We start from the raw sequence: 13,360 nt of genomic DNA, 5'->3' as shown, positions 1-13,360 counted from the left end.
GTGCTTTAAATCTTGGCCAAGCTGGGAGCAGCACAGCCCTGGCCAGAACCAGTCTCTTCCCAGTGGCTGAAAGGAATTTGGCTCTAAATTCCCAAGGGTCCAAACCAGCTCTGCCAGGTTAGGTTTGAATGACCCCGTGCTTCTGTCACCTCTGAGCGGCTTTGGAGGAGAGTTCATTCCCTCCTGAGCACACAGAATGTTCCCAAGACAGATCTCCCAGTTCCCAGCTGCAACTGGGATTTCTTGACAGTTTTCTTTCCTTCCCCCCAGCACCACCTGGAGAGGTTGAAGAACAACTCAGGGGAAAGAGCTGCTGGCTCCAGCTCGTTGCTGAGATTAAACCCCTCCACAAGGTGAATTTCTCCTTGAGTGCAGGATCTCCACAACCCAGCCTCAAATTTCCCCCCAGTGCAGAAGGTGAATGTGTCAGGAAGTAAAAAATAAAAAAGGCCACAAAAGAATAAAACGCAAGAGAGGTGATTCCCTGCACATATACTTTATTTCTGAGCTCAGCTGAGGGGTTTGAAGCTGCAGTTTGCTGAGAACAGCTGGAGAAGCCAAGGTAAGGAAAGGATTTATAACAGTACAAAATGTTCCTGGTTCGTAGTTACTGGTGACCTACAAAACACAGGTAGATACGCTGCAGTGAAGCTCCTCAGGGTGGTAAATCATTGATGGGAAACATTTGCTGATGGACTTACTCTGGATCCAATAACATCTACATCTTAAATTTAAAATTATTTCCCCAGGAAAGAGATCAAGGAGTGTTTACAGAGCTTGCAACCCTCCTTTGGCTACAGGAGAAAAAAAAAACTCTGGCTCCTCTGACATGACCAAAAAAAAAGAAACCCCACAGGTCCTGACCTCATTTATAGCAACATATATCAAAATTTCCTGCACGTGGAGTAAACCCAGCTTCCCAGCAGCGCTTGATAAGAGTGAGCCATGTCTTTTTTCAGCTCCAGTTCCCAACTTCTGCCCCTTTTCCTCATGATCCCTCCCCTGGCGTCTTCGCTGAGCCCATGCCCCTCTGTCAGCCCAGGTTATCGAGGGCTGTGGCCATTCGCCCTTCCTGCCCTTCACCTCACACCTGGATCCTGGAGAGCTCAGTGCTCCAGGCTTTTGGAAAACAATTTAGTTACTCAAAAGGGCCTGACCAGAGCTCCAGGAAGCCTTTGACCCACACACCACACGTGGACTTCCTTGTTGACCACAGCCCCATTATCAGCTCACACCTCCCTGGCGCCGCTTGCAAAGGCCAGACTCAACTCTTTGGGCTCTCCAGAGGAATTCAGGAAGAGCTGGGCACATGGAAAACCTTCTCCACCTTATCTGTGTTTGCCTTGCCAAGAAATGGGTTTAGTGGCAGCTTTTCTGCCAGTCTGGCTCCTGCAGGTGTGGGTTGGGAAGGACGGGAGGAAGGCTTGTTTGCTCTGTGGCTCTGGAGGTGGAGAAGTGATGGGCTGCAGCAGATTTCTCCCAGGGAGCAGTGCAGATTTTGTGGTATTTTTGGGCTTTGATTTGTCAGAACTTGCACTGGCTGACAGATGGGCAAGGGGGAGATTGGGGATCAAGGCCTGTTGCTTGTGGTGGATAAAAGTGGAATTTCCAGACCTCACTTTTTCAGGGTCTAATGCTCCCAACCAGCACAAGGCAACAAGGAAAACCAAGTTTCTCCTTCCTCAATTTGTGTTTCTTCCCGTCCTTCTAATGACTGGACTGAAAACCTGACTTAAGAAAGATTTTGTCCTGCTTAATTTCTTCTCCTTGTATAAAATATGGACACCACTTTCCCAGGACATGAACAGCTAAAAACTTCCACAATTGTCACGTAATTTTCACGTAAACAAACACAGGGAATCTTCACTCTATGGCCACAAGCATGGGGATCTTACTGGGAAATCCCTACAGCCCTTTGCTTATTTGGGTACCACAATTAAAAAATACATTTTGGAGATGTTTTTGTTCAATTCAAAATTGAACAAAATGCAGCAACAAAAGAGCTGCAGAAAACTCAGTTCTGTGACTTTAAAATTGTGAATATTTCTGAGATCAGTGAACACCTGGGTGATGTAGACAGAAAATCTATGCCCTCAGTAATTAGGTTTTACAGCTTGTTTTATTTTTTCAGGAAAAGCCTTGAGGAAGAAAGGTTTATCTATAGGTTTTGCATGATGATGTGCATTTTTACACACAGTTGTACACATGTTCCTAATGCTGGTGGATATTCAAGTGCCCAGCACAGCAAATCAGCAGGACTGATGAATCAACAGGTCTGTGAGAGCTGGGCCAGGGTCCATCCCATGAAGATAGGAGCTATCTCAGGAGTTATAAAGTGAATTGGAGAAACTGGTGAGGTAAAAGATAAAAGCACTATGAACTTGTTAATTGAACACTTCAGCGATCCCAGAAATAGAACTGCCGTGTTAAAGGTAAGCCAAACTGGGGCTGCAGCTGCCAGTGTTCGTGATCCACCAGACAAGCCCCATGTCTGTGAGGATCAAGGTGAATTTACCAGGAATATTCCTGCCTCCAGACTGGTTTCCTGCTGCACTGGGTCAGTGAGATCATTATCTCAGAACTGAGGCATTGGCTGTCTCAGGGTTCTGCCAACAGCCCAGTAAATTCAGTGTATCACCATGGCATAACCCAACAAGCCTCCAAGCTCAGTTCCAAGCACTCCTTCCATCTGGCATTATCAGTGTTTCCCAGTTCCTTTGGAAGTGGATCCCAGAGTTTTATTCTTGCTGCCTTGTGGTTGACTCTTTTTACCTGTGGGAGAAACACAAAACACTCACGGGCAGGTTCTGGGGAAGAAAACGGAAGCACTGATTTCACCGAGGTCAGGAGCTCACCTGCTGTGGATGGAGCTTCCAAAAGCAAGTTGGCTTTTTTGCCGTAGTTTCTGGTTTTCCCTCTGGCCAGTGACACTTTGGAATCCTCTGACTTCCCCAGTTTAGCTGCAGGGAGAAGAGAAAGAGTAGCTGAAAGGGGAAATCCAATGTAATTCTTGTGTTTCTGTGGTTCACACCATGCCACCCACAGCTCCAGGACTTCACACACAATGGGGAGGCATTAAGAAGCATTTTCTTCTTAACTCAGTTTTTAATTCTGGAAATAAAGATTTCTCCTTTTGGCTATAAATTAAAAACGTCTTTACTTCAGCCTTTTATTCCTCCCACAGGAGCACAACTAACAGGCTGTTCCCTCCCCTCATGTTTGAGAACAAGGTTATGGAAACATTTATTTCAGACTCATACCCAGGAATTTTGGGGTGACAATGCTCTGGTTTTTCAGCAGTGGTGTAAAAACAGCTTCTTGGGAACCTTCTTGTCCTGTGAGGGATAAAAACACAGTGTTAAAGCCAGAAACTTTCAAAACAACTTTTCCTGGTGGTGGAAGTGGGACTATCAGGAGATTTCTGCCCTGGGTGGAGGCAATCTTGACTTCTACCAGAGCATTTTCAAACCCAGCCTTGATTTCAGAGCTCAGGTTCTGGTGCTGGCTCTTTCTTCAGGAAGTGTTCAACAGCATCAGGTCCTGAGTGGAGCTAAGGATGCTCAGGGCCTCAGATTGGGAACCCAGGACACAAATCCTCTTCAGTAACTTCCCACCTTCCCCTCTGTGGGGGCATTTCTTTATTTACAAAGGCAATAAAAGTGTTTCCAGTGCAGAGATTGGCATGTTGACCTACGTGTGACTTTGAGGAGGACACAGAGCTCCCTCTCCTGCAGGAGCTGCCACCCGTAGTGCTCCTGGTGCTGGAGCAAATTCTTCACCTGGCCATGCTCATCTGCCAACTCGATTTCGTCTGCAAAACCCACAAAGCTGGGTCAGGGTGCTCCGAAGTAACACAGTGAGATGTGTCTCAGCCATACAGAGTGACTGACCCACGTCTGAAAAACGCCCAAACTCTGGCAGCATTTTCATTGACCGCCTCAGAATATCCTCACTGGAAGTTCTCTTCAGAGGGACACTTTCATTAGGTGTTTTTAATGAACTTTTTCTTCTCACAGCCTTTAAAACTCTTTATCTGGAATACCCAGGGGGAGCCTCTAAGTGCCACAAGCACCACTGGGAGCACTCCCTGGCTCTGGGAGGTTGGACAACATCTTCAGAGTGAGCACAGAACCAGCAGCAGCTCATTTCACACCCCAGAGCTCCCTCCCCAGGGAACCCAGCCCTACCTCCCTCCTCACAGCCACAGCAGTGCTTGATGCTGTCCAGGAGAGGCTGAACTTTGCAGTTGATGTTGAAAAGGGCCTTTTCATTCTCTGTCAAGAGAGGCACAACTCAAAGAAACCAAAGGAAAACCCGTGACCCTTCTCCAAATGCCAAATTAATTGACCCTGCACTCGATCTCTCTTATCAGCAGTCCCAGGGAACGCTCCTGATCTGAGGGAATTTCACTGCTACTCCAGACTCTGCTGGGCCTTCAGGAGGTTCCAGAACACTGGAAAATGAGCTGTCAGCAGCAAATACTTCACAAGTGCAATAAACCCAATGGTTGCACCACTCCTCTCTTTATTAGTTCTTTTCAAGGAACTGTTAACAGAAACTCTGGGAAACGCTGGTTTCTGCATGGATATCCTTTGGGTTTTTGAGGAAAAACCCCACCCAAAATATTTTGAGACTCTGAATTTTTTACTTACAACTGAAGTTAAGAAAACCACATTGGGGAAAAAAGGAAATTTCCAGCAAAATTCCACATGCCTATCTTTGGTTTGATTTAAAACAAACCAATTTACTCATTGAAATATTGCTACAACAAAAGTTTGACATAATTTATTTACAGCTGCCTTCCACCCTGCCTTTTACAAATAGGATCTGGAGCCACAACTCACAGAGATAACTTTGTCACCGTTGGCGACCAGGTTTCCCTGTGGATATCAGGGAGATTCTTACCTCCATGGAGGACTGTTATGAACATATCTGCTGAAAACCTAAAAAACAAAGCAATGATGGTTTTTTCACTGCCACATTCCCCAACAGGCAACCACAGAGACCTGCAGGGGTTTTGCAGTGTTTGCCTGCCCGTTCCCATATCCACAAAATCCCTTTGAGCTGCCAGGAAGCCCCGAAATTCTCCCAGGGTGGATCTGCAAAGGAAGTTGAACAAACCTTTTGGTTTTGGGAGCAAGCTCGAAAAACATGGAACCAACAACGGGAGTGGCAAAATCCTGCAGTTCCTCTGGATCCAGCAGCGGAAGCAACGCTGAGAGCTCCTGTCCCGGCTCCTGGGCACCCCAGTCTCACTCTCTGAGCACCCACAGGGGTTATGCAAGGAGCAAACACAGCTTTGTGCCTAGGAACCAGGAAGGAGTGGGCTCACCAAGCTGTGCACATGTAAACAAATCAGTAAATACCACAATGAGAGGAGAATTGGCTTTGCTGCTGGCTGGAGCCTCCCTGGGGGGGTTGCCAAGGGACTGTGCTGGCTCAAATCTTGTGTTGCTGCCCTTTCCCTGGAGATCAGGAATGCTGTGCAGGGGATTCTGCTCCTGTTCCATGGAAACCTTTCCCTCCTCACAGCCCTGCTCTCACACAGACAGGACAAGGGAAGCAGAATGGCAAGGGGGATGTTTAAAAATTGAAAATCAGGCTCCCAGAGCACTGGACACCAGCAGCTATCCCTTCAGGAATAGTTCAGTGTATCTTTGCTCAGAAAAATCACATTTGTAGAGACCTTTGAGGTCTCTGCCAGCAGAACTTACTGGGTGTATTTAAAACATGCACAGGCCATGTCGGGGTGCTGGGCAAGGCTTGAAAGGATGGCTCTAAAATGCTTGAAAAACTCACAAATATCCTTCACATCAGAGATCAGAAAGGCTGTACAGAGCACATTGGTAAATCGAGGTTCTTATGCCACCTGTGGTCTTTCTGTTTATTGCTTTATTGACTTAACAACTAAAACATGAAATTAGCAACACCAAGGACTTCAGCCTCCAAATTACTGATAATCCACGGCAAATGTGAAAATATTTCAAGGTTAAGCAAAAAGAATATGGATTACTCATCCCATATTTGACCAAATACATCCTTAATTAAATAAATGTCTGTTCTGATACCTCAGGTAAAGCTGCTCTGTCCCAGACACCCCCTCCCTCCCCAGTCCAACTTTATCCATTGCCCAGGAGAAGTTCAGCTCCTCCAGGAAGTGAGTTGGTGGCTATTTTACAGTGCAGAACATGAGATATTCCTGCTTCTGTCCCTCCAATGCTCTGAGCAATGCAGCTCCTCTTTATTCCAGCAGCAGAGCTTCATCCCAGGAATCCAGCAGTCAGAACAAGGCTGAGCTCCCCAGGCTGGTTTGGTGTTTGCTGTCTGTTGGAGAAATTCAGAATAAAAGCACAAATTCAGAGGAGACCAAGAGCCACCACTGCAGCCAAATCTGATGGGAATAACCCAGGACAGGCCCTACAGCCAGCCCTGAGCACTGCCCAGGCGCTGCAGGATCCAGGCAGATCCAGGCCTTTGCAAATCCACTGCATCTGAATTGCAAAATAATGCAAATGATCCTCCCATAATTACACCAAACCCACACCGTTATTAATTTCAAACTCTGAGCGTCACAGCCTAAAAAATTCAGCAGCTGCTGGAGGAAAATCTTCATTTCAGAAGAAATCCTGCTTGTTTTAACTCCTGGTTTAGTTACTGCTCTAAACCAGCACACAAGAGGGAAAAACAGATGAATTACCAAGGGCTGAGGGTTGCTGGAGATTCATCAAAGCTTCCTTGATCTCACACAGGGTCTTGGCAAGGGGGGAAGCTGCCACCAGGCCCTCCACCTCCAGCTCAGTCAGATAAACCAACTGGAGATCCAAACCTGGAACAAACAGGGGCATTTTTAAGCCTAAAGGAAGAGGCTCTTCACGGCTGCGAGAAGGAAATATTGTCCTGGGCAGAGGGAAGGCTGTGAGGATCACAGAATGATGGTATAGAATCTTCCTGGCCTCCCCATTTCAGCATTCAATTATTATAATGGCACCCAGACTCTTCCCTACAGGTGTCACTTAATATAAAGGTGTGCAGGGTCTGAAGGGATGGAAATTCCCTGACTTCTCTCCTACAGAGAAGGATGGAAAGGGATGGAAACTCCTTGACAGAGGGATAGAAGAGGCAGAAGTGGCTGTCCTGAGCTGCCACCTCAGCAAAAGAAAAAAATTACGTGGAAGTAAAAAATAGCGTAAATAGGGAAAAGTAATTCTGCATTTGCTCTGTTAGCAAACACAGACACCCCTTTTTACCCTCTTAGCACACACTCAGCCTCCTACTGCCACCTCTGGAAGCACCTCCCAGCTGTGGCACTGCCCTCACCATGCTCTTCATGCCCAGGGAGGCTGGAAAAAGCATCTTTCGTGCTGAAGAGCTCCCAAAGCTGAGGCAGCTCAGGATCCTGTGGGATAAAATGGACCCAAAGTTAAAGAAATGGAAAAACTCCCAGAAAGGTGAGAGAAGGCCCCAAAGCAGACACCTGCAGCTCACCTGCCCTTCTGATTTATTTTCACTGGTCAGGCTGTGCAGGGAGGGTACAGCTCCCACTGCAGCCTGTGCTTGGATCTCGAGCTCCGTCTCTGGATTCGCAGCTCTGTTCCTGTCAGGAGTGTTCCCAAGCAGCCCTTCCAGAGCCCTCATTAACTCTGTCACCTCCTGCCATGGGGCACCTAATGAACCCAGCAACAAATTCCAATGGGATTCCCCAGAACCACTTGGAAAACTGTGACTAAACCCAGAACAGCACCAAGAGCAGGGGCCTTTCTTTGGAAATTTCTCAGGATGCCTCATTTCGAACAACATTTCCAGATAACTCCGTGCTCACCCCTCCCGGAGCTGCCAGACCTCTCCTCTCGCTGAGCTCAGGTGCAGACAGGCTGTCAGCTCTTGCAGAACAAGCCTGGGAGACACAATTTTCTGGATTCTCTCGTAGGTATGAGTCAGGTCTTTTTTTAGCCCCTTCACTGCTGCTGCTGCCCTCACAGTGCACTTGTCCCTGGCTCTGCACCCCGGGCCTCTCACCTGTTAAATTCCCATGTCCGTCCCACAGCTCAGCACCGACTGCTGCCCAGCTCTGCTCTGCAGGTTTCTGCCCACAGTTCTCTTGCCTGGAAAAGGTTTTCAGGGCTTCCCAGTCCAGAGCTTGCACTGTGTCCTGTTCACAGAAAGCAGCAGTGTTATATTTTGCAAACCCCAGAATCTACCCACTCCACATTCAGCCCCTCATACAAAACCATATAAAAAAAAGTTATTTTATGCCAAAATAAAGTACTGAAAGCAGTAATACCCATCCCTCAACAAACTTCAACTTCAGGGCAACCATTTATCTGACAATTTCATGGTTCCAAGCCTTGCTTCCCTCAAATGCCCCTTCCCACTGACCATGAGGCTCTGGATCCGCTGGCTGATCCCGTTATGGAACACCAGCACGTCCATCCTGTGCTTTGCCAGCTGAGAGGCCAGGTGCAAATTCTGATCCTCCAGCTTGTCATAGAGGGTACGAACACTGAAATCCTCCAGGAGCCGGGGTGTAAAGCTGTGTTCTGAAACACAGGGGAAGGCTCACACTCCAACACTGGACACGAGGTTATCTGGGTTTATTTCCCACCCAAGACGCTGCCTGTCCATAGGAATTTTGTGGTTTGTGAGGAAGCAAAACGGATGAGGCAGGAGATGTGAGAGGAGGTCTCGTTCCCTGGCGAGGGGGAGGATGGCAGAGCGTTACTATCAGCTCCTAAATTGTCCAGAAAAGCGCTGGGATGCTCCCGGAGCTGTGCCCGGAGCTGTGCCCAGCATCACTACCTGCTGCCATCTGCTGGGCTCGGGCTCTGCCGCTGCCTGTGACCACCCCGAAATTCCCGAGCTGAGCTCATTCCCAGGAAGCAAATGAAGCCCGGGAGTCACGTGCCTTCAGGGAACAGAACAACCGGCAGGGGAAGCCAAGGAAAACAATTGTAAATCTTTATTTTCTTCACCCATCACCTGAACTCGCTGCTGTTCTAAAGGGCTTGTCAAGGCTGGGAATTTACTCTCTTAATTCCTCAGGGAGGAAACTTCAACCCATCCCAATGACAGGGGGTTAAAGTCCCTGGAATAAACCCAGGGTGGAAGTGTGTGCGCCTATGGAAATGTGCACAGCAAAGTGCCTGAGCGGCCTCCTGTGTGTGCAGGAAATTCTGGTGTCAAAATATCGCACCTGAGAATTAACCCAAGACAACAAAATGGGGAGGAAGTGGGGAAAAACCAATGGGAGAACACCTGGGGCTGGCCCAGCACTTCACCTGCATTGGGCACTGCCCCTTTCTCTCCAGAGCCAGCATCTTCTCCAGACCCACGAGGACCAAGCATCTGATAGAACTTGAGGCTAGAGGGGATGGCAAAGAGGGTGAAGAGCATCTCATTCTCATCAGTAGGATCAGACCCAGCCCAGCTCAAGCAGAGGATGGATTTCTTGGGTAGATTTTTTGTATGACCACGCAGAGGCTGGTCTTTACCTGTCCTTGAGGAGGATGTACTCTGGTGGGATGTGTGGCTCTCCCAGGCTCCTCCATCGTGGCTTCCAGCTCTTCAGGGGGCTGATTTTGGGGCCAGCAGGCTGGAGCACGATGGCCAGGGTAGTCAGCACCAGCACGAGGAAGCCAAGGACAAAAAGGATCGCTGGGGAAGCCGGGAGGGAGGGAGGGCAAGAAGTGAGAAACACAAAAAACCACTCAGCACCTTTCCTATTCATTTCACTTCTGCTTCTCCCCCTGTTGGCTGGTGCAGGTGGATGAGGAGTGAAGTGTTCTCAGCACTGAAGGTGGCAGAGCCAGGGTCGTGTCTGCAAGCCACACTTTCATTTCTGTTGTTTCCTGGCCTCCCACTGAAGGACTGAGGTGTGCACAGTGCTCCCACCCGCACCTGGCTTGGAGCAAAGATCTTACCTGACCTTGTGTTTAGCCCTTGGTCAACTCTGAAATGCTGTATTTAATTTCAGCTCAGTTTATCATGGAAATACACTCCAGCCAAGGAAAACAAAGCCCTCAGTTAGCTCTGAACTCTTCAAACAGGGTGTGGGGAGAAGCACGGCTGCTCCTTCCCTCTCTCACCACCTCAGCTCCTGCACAGGCAGGTTCTTGGCTACAGAGCAGTGGATTTTGGGAAGCTCCACAGGAGAAAGGGATTAAAGCTGACAAAGCAGTGCTTTGGTAGCATTTCCAAAGAAAATGCTTGTTTAAACACACTTAGAGAAGGACAAGAAAGGTCATGGGTTGGAATGGAGGCTGAAGGTGGCTATCCCGGAGTTTTGGCTGTACCTGTGATAGCAGCCCAGTTGGGAGCCAGGTTCAGATCCTGCTGCTTCAAAATGCCGTGTCTGGCCAGCTGGAACAGGGAGGAGGGCTGGAAGGACAAGTCCCCAGGGTCACAGCTCACGTTTGCTTCGTTCACTGTCACAATCAGGAAGTGTTCCTGAACGGAGCTGTCCCTGAAAACGTATGTCCCAGGCTCCAGGAAAACATGGGCAAACCTGGAAGAGGAAAAATAAGGAAGGCACTGGCTGATCCAAGCTTCTTTCAGCCTCCATCTGTGAGGATGGTTAAAGACAGGGACTTGAACACAGCAAAATTTGGTGTTTTCACCACTAAGGATCTGCTGATTCTGTCAGAAACCCACTGTCAGGTCCTGCCCACAACACTGTTATCCCACGGCAGGTATTACCAGGAGATGTTGAGCTGAGTCTCCTGGATCAGGTAGTCCAGCCTTCGGAAAGGTCCAAAATCCCAGCCTGGGTTGTTGTTATAGAGATGCTGCTTCTGGTAAACGGGGTAATGGCTGGAGGCCCGGTCTGGAGATGGGGCAGCACAGGATCAGCAGCTCTGAGCCACCTCAGCTGGGAGAGCTGGCACTGGGCTGGCAAAGAACTGTGGAACTGCTTTTACAGGGCCAGGCAGTGTCAGCTCATTTAATTGAGTTTAATTACTGCCCCACAAGGATTTGTGCTGTCTAACACAGGACCAATTTTATCTCAATCTACAGAAATCCAGTTAAAAATTGCAAACTACCAGGTAAGCCCCTGGCAGAGCCCAGACTGCAGCTCTGGGATCCAGGAGGTGAAGGGATGGATCCATGCAGGGTGCCCAGTGTGGAGCCACTGCTCTGCACGTGTCTGGACACACAAATGTGCTCAGCCCCAGCCACACTCACCCTGGGAACTGATGCTAAGCTGGAAGAGGATCGTGTCCCCTGCTTCCAGGCACACCACTGGGTTAGGGATGAGGGGCAAGGCCTGGCTGTCTTTGGGGGAACTCCTCTGGGCTCTGTGCCCTTTCTGCAGCAGCTGATCTGAGGAAAAATCTCCTGCCACAGGCAAGAGAAGAAAGCAGAATGAACCGTGTGAAGTGAGCAGCGTGGGACAACACCCGACCTTTGGCAAGGAAGAATTGTTTGTTTTGTATTTGTGGGCAATTACAGCTCACAAAGCCAAATCCACGCACCTGCCGACAGATTTGCCTCCAAATGCAGTTTCCTTCTAGTTTGCTGGAAATCCAAAACCCTGCAGTCTTTGTCTGACCATGTTAACCATGCAGTTAACCATGCAGTCAGTGAATTCCCCACTGTTTACTCCCAGACACAACAAGGTATTTCCCTGCTTTCTAAATAGTTTGGCGCATCTAATAATGAATTCCCTCTGTGCCAACTTGCTGTGCCAACATGGAAGGAAATGGATGGCTTGGTGTGGCTGGAATTTGGGTTCACTCTCAAGCCTTACCTGTGAGAAATGCATCCAGCACTTCTGTGCTGGAGACAATGAAACCCAGCACTCCCCACGGGCTGAACAGCACCAAATGCACCCTCTGGCTGCTCTGCACGTGCTCATCTGGGCCCAGAACGTTTGACACCTCCTATGGAAAGCAGAGGGAAACGCTGATCACTGATACAACCAATCCTGGATGCAGACCCTGATTTGTGGGTCACTGCAGGTGTCAAAGGCTGCTCCAGGAGGTTTTTTTCCCTATAATTCAGGAATTGTTGTTTCTCTGTAATGCATCAACCCTTAACCTCACCTCCCTGGAGTCCCTGTGATTTCTGGGCTCTCCCAGCCCTGCACATTTAGAAAGCAATCCCTCCCTCCACACCTACCCTCACTTCCCCCTCGTTCATCCTGAGCAGCAGCTCTCTGTGGGTGCCAAAGCCTAGGGAGATCCGTGGGGCTCTCAGCAGGCACAGCTGGTCACAGAGCTCCTCAGCAGAGACGTACTGCTTGCAGTGACATCTGACCAGGGGACAAATCCTCGATCAGTCCTGATCCCTGAGCAAACAGCCACAACAGGCCAGCCCCAGCCTCTCCCAACCCACAGGGTGGATGATCCTACTCTGTACCCATGGAAAAAAGGATGGAGCAAACTCCCTGCCCATCTCTTCAGCACCGTGCCTGCTCTTCAAGGCCACAATGTGACACCCCACTGACAGTGCTTGGTTGGTGTCTGACAGAGACCACCTCAGTCCTGTAGCAGAGCATTACACACCCCTCCCCAAAGCTCAGCTCCAGGAAAATGGTTGAAAGAATCAAAAGTATGATTTTGACGCAACCGATTTCTGTGCAATCTATGCCAGGGGGAGATTTTGCAACACAGAAATTCATTCACAATGAGAAAAAAGTGATATCATGTGACAAGAACTCGTTCCAGTGTCTCCCTGCCCACGGCAAGGGGTTGGAACTAGATGGTCTTTAAGGTCCCTCCCAACCCAAACCAATAAGGATGTGGAGGGTGGGACAAGGATTGATTTCCATTTGGAATTAAATGATTTTTAAGGTCCCTGCCAACCCAAACCATTTCATGATGATTAAAGATGTGTGGGGAGCAACAAGGATTGATTTTTCTCATTTCTGGCCTAAATTTAACAGAGTGATCATCCACTTTAGAGGGGCTCAACCTGAGACAGGTGGAAAAGTCACACAGCTCAGAAAATGTGAGCTTGGTCCACACTCGCCCGTCACTGGGTGATTCTGGTGTCACCAACCAAGACACAAAACCACCAGGTAATGTTGGAAACACAGGAAATACTCTCCAGGAAGATGATGAGGGCCAATGACTGAGGACTGAAGGCAGGACCTCCCCAGAAAGGAACTCCACCAATGGAAAATTTCCCAAAAAACACCTCCCACAGCCCAACCCTGGAATGACCTCATGGGCTCAGTAGCTCAGGGCTTATTGAGAAGTGTTTTCGAGGAGAGGCAGTGCTGGGTGGGACTCACATGCCCAGCTGTGCGTGGAGCTCCCCTCCCGCCGGCCCGCAGGCGGGAGCGCAGTCGTGGCGCTCGGGGACGACGCAGCGGCGCGTGGACGCCAGCCGGACCTCGCCAGGGGCACACAGCTCATCCACC

At 49.1% G+C, this 13,360-nt stretch overlaps 2 protein-coding genes across 21 annotated transcripts in view; both read right to left on the bottom strand.

The window, feature by feature from the left end:
- Positions 1–461: 461 nt before the first annotated feature.
- On the bottom strand, positions 462–5,774 carry C25HXorf65 (chromosome 25 CXorf65 homolog). 2 transcript variants are annotated; one of them, XM_048328966.1, is made up of 7 exons: positions 5,122–5,774; positions 4,906–4,943; positions 4,188–4,274; positions 3,695–3,811; positions 3,261–3,335; positions 2,856–2,960; positions 462–2,772 (listed from the first exon to the last, which is right to left on the bottom strand). In XM_048328966.1, exons 1-7 carry the CDS (start codon positions 5,151–5,153, stop codon positions 2,699–2,701), a joined length of 528 nt encoding a protein of 175 aa, XP_048184923.1. In that variant the 5' UTR covers positions 5,154–5,774; the 3' UTR covers positions 462–2,698. The 2 variants fall into 2 exon arrangements, with proteins under 2 accessions (XP_048184923.1, XP_048184924.1); XM_048328967.1 differs by lacking the exon at positions 4,188–4,274.
- Positions 5,775–5,875: 101 nt separating this feature from the next.
- LOC125338327 (SCO-spondin-like) overlaps positions 5,876–13,360 on the bottom strand; it is a 70,489-nt gene continuing 63,004 nt past the window's right edge. For 8 of the 19 annotated variants that reach the window (XM_048328947.1, XM_048328954.1, XM_048328953.1 and 5 more), the window contains 14 exons: positions 13,232–13,359; positions 12,115–12,247; positions 11,744–11,876; positions 11,179–11,331; positions 10,693–10,819; positions 10,290–10,501; positions 9,489–9,651; positions 9,276–9,358; positions 8,377–8,537; positions 8,017–8,149; positions 7,486–7,664; positions 7,318–7,396; positions 6,698–6,826; positions 5,876–6,324 (listed from right to left, as the gene is read on the bottom strand). In XM_048328947.1, coding sequence (XP_048184904.1) covers positions 6,281–6,324; positions 6,698–6,826; positions 7,318–7,396; positions 7,486–7,664; positions 8,017–8,149; positions 8,377–8,537; positions 9,276–9,358; positions 9,489–9,651; positions 10,290–10,501; positions 10,693–10,819; positions 11,179–11,331; positions 11,744–11,876; positions 12,115–12,247; positions 13,232–13,359 — 1,857 coding nt within the window. In that variant the 3' untranslated portion in view covers positions 5,876–6,280. Of the gene's footprint in view, positions 6,325–6,697; positions 6,827–7,247; positions 7,397–7,485; positions 7,665–7,819; positions 7,912–8,016; positions 8,150–8,376; positions 8,538–9,275; positions 9,359–9,488; positions 9,652–10,289; positions 10,502–10,692; positions 10,820–11,178; positions 11,332–11,743; positions 11,877–12,114; positions 12,248–13,231; position 13,360 lie in introns of those variants that run through there. The other 11 variants (XM_048328950.1, XR_007208244.1, XM_048328956.1 and 8 more) reach the window with 11 other exon arrangements.

Source organism: Corvus hawaiiensis, chromosome 25 (genome assembly GCF_020740725.1).
Source record: "Corvus hawaiiensis isolate bCorHaw1 chromosome 25, bCorHaw1.pri.cur, whole genome shotgun sequence".
Classification (NCBI taxonomy): domain Eukaryota; kingdom Metazoa; phylum Chordata; class Aves; order Passeriformes; family Corvidae; genus Corvus; species Corvus hawaiiensis.
This window is presented reverse-complemented; position numbering and strand designations above follow the sequence as displayed.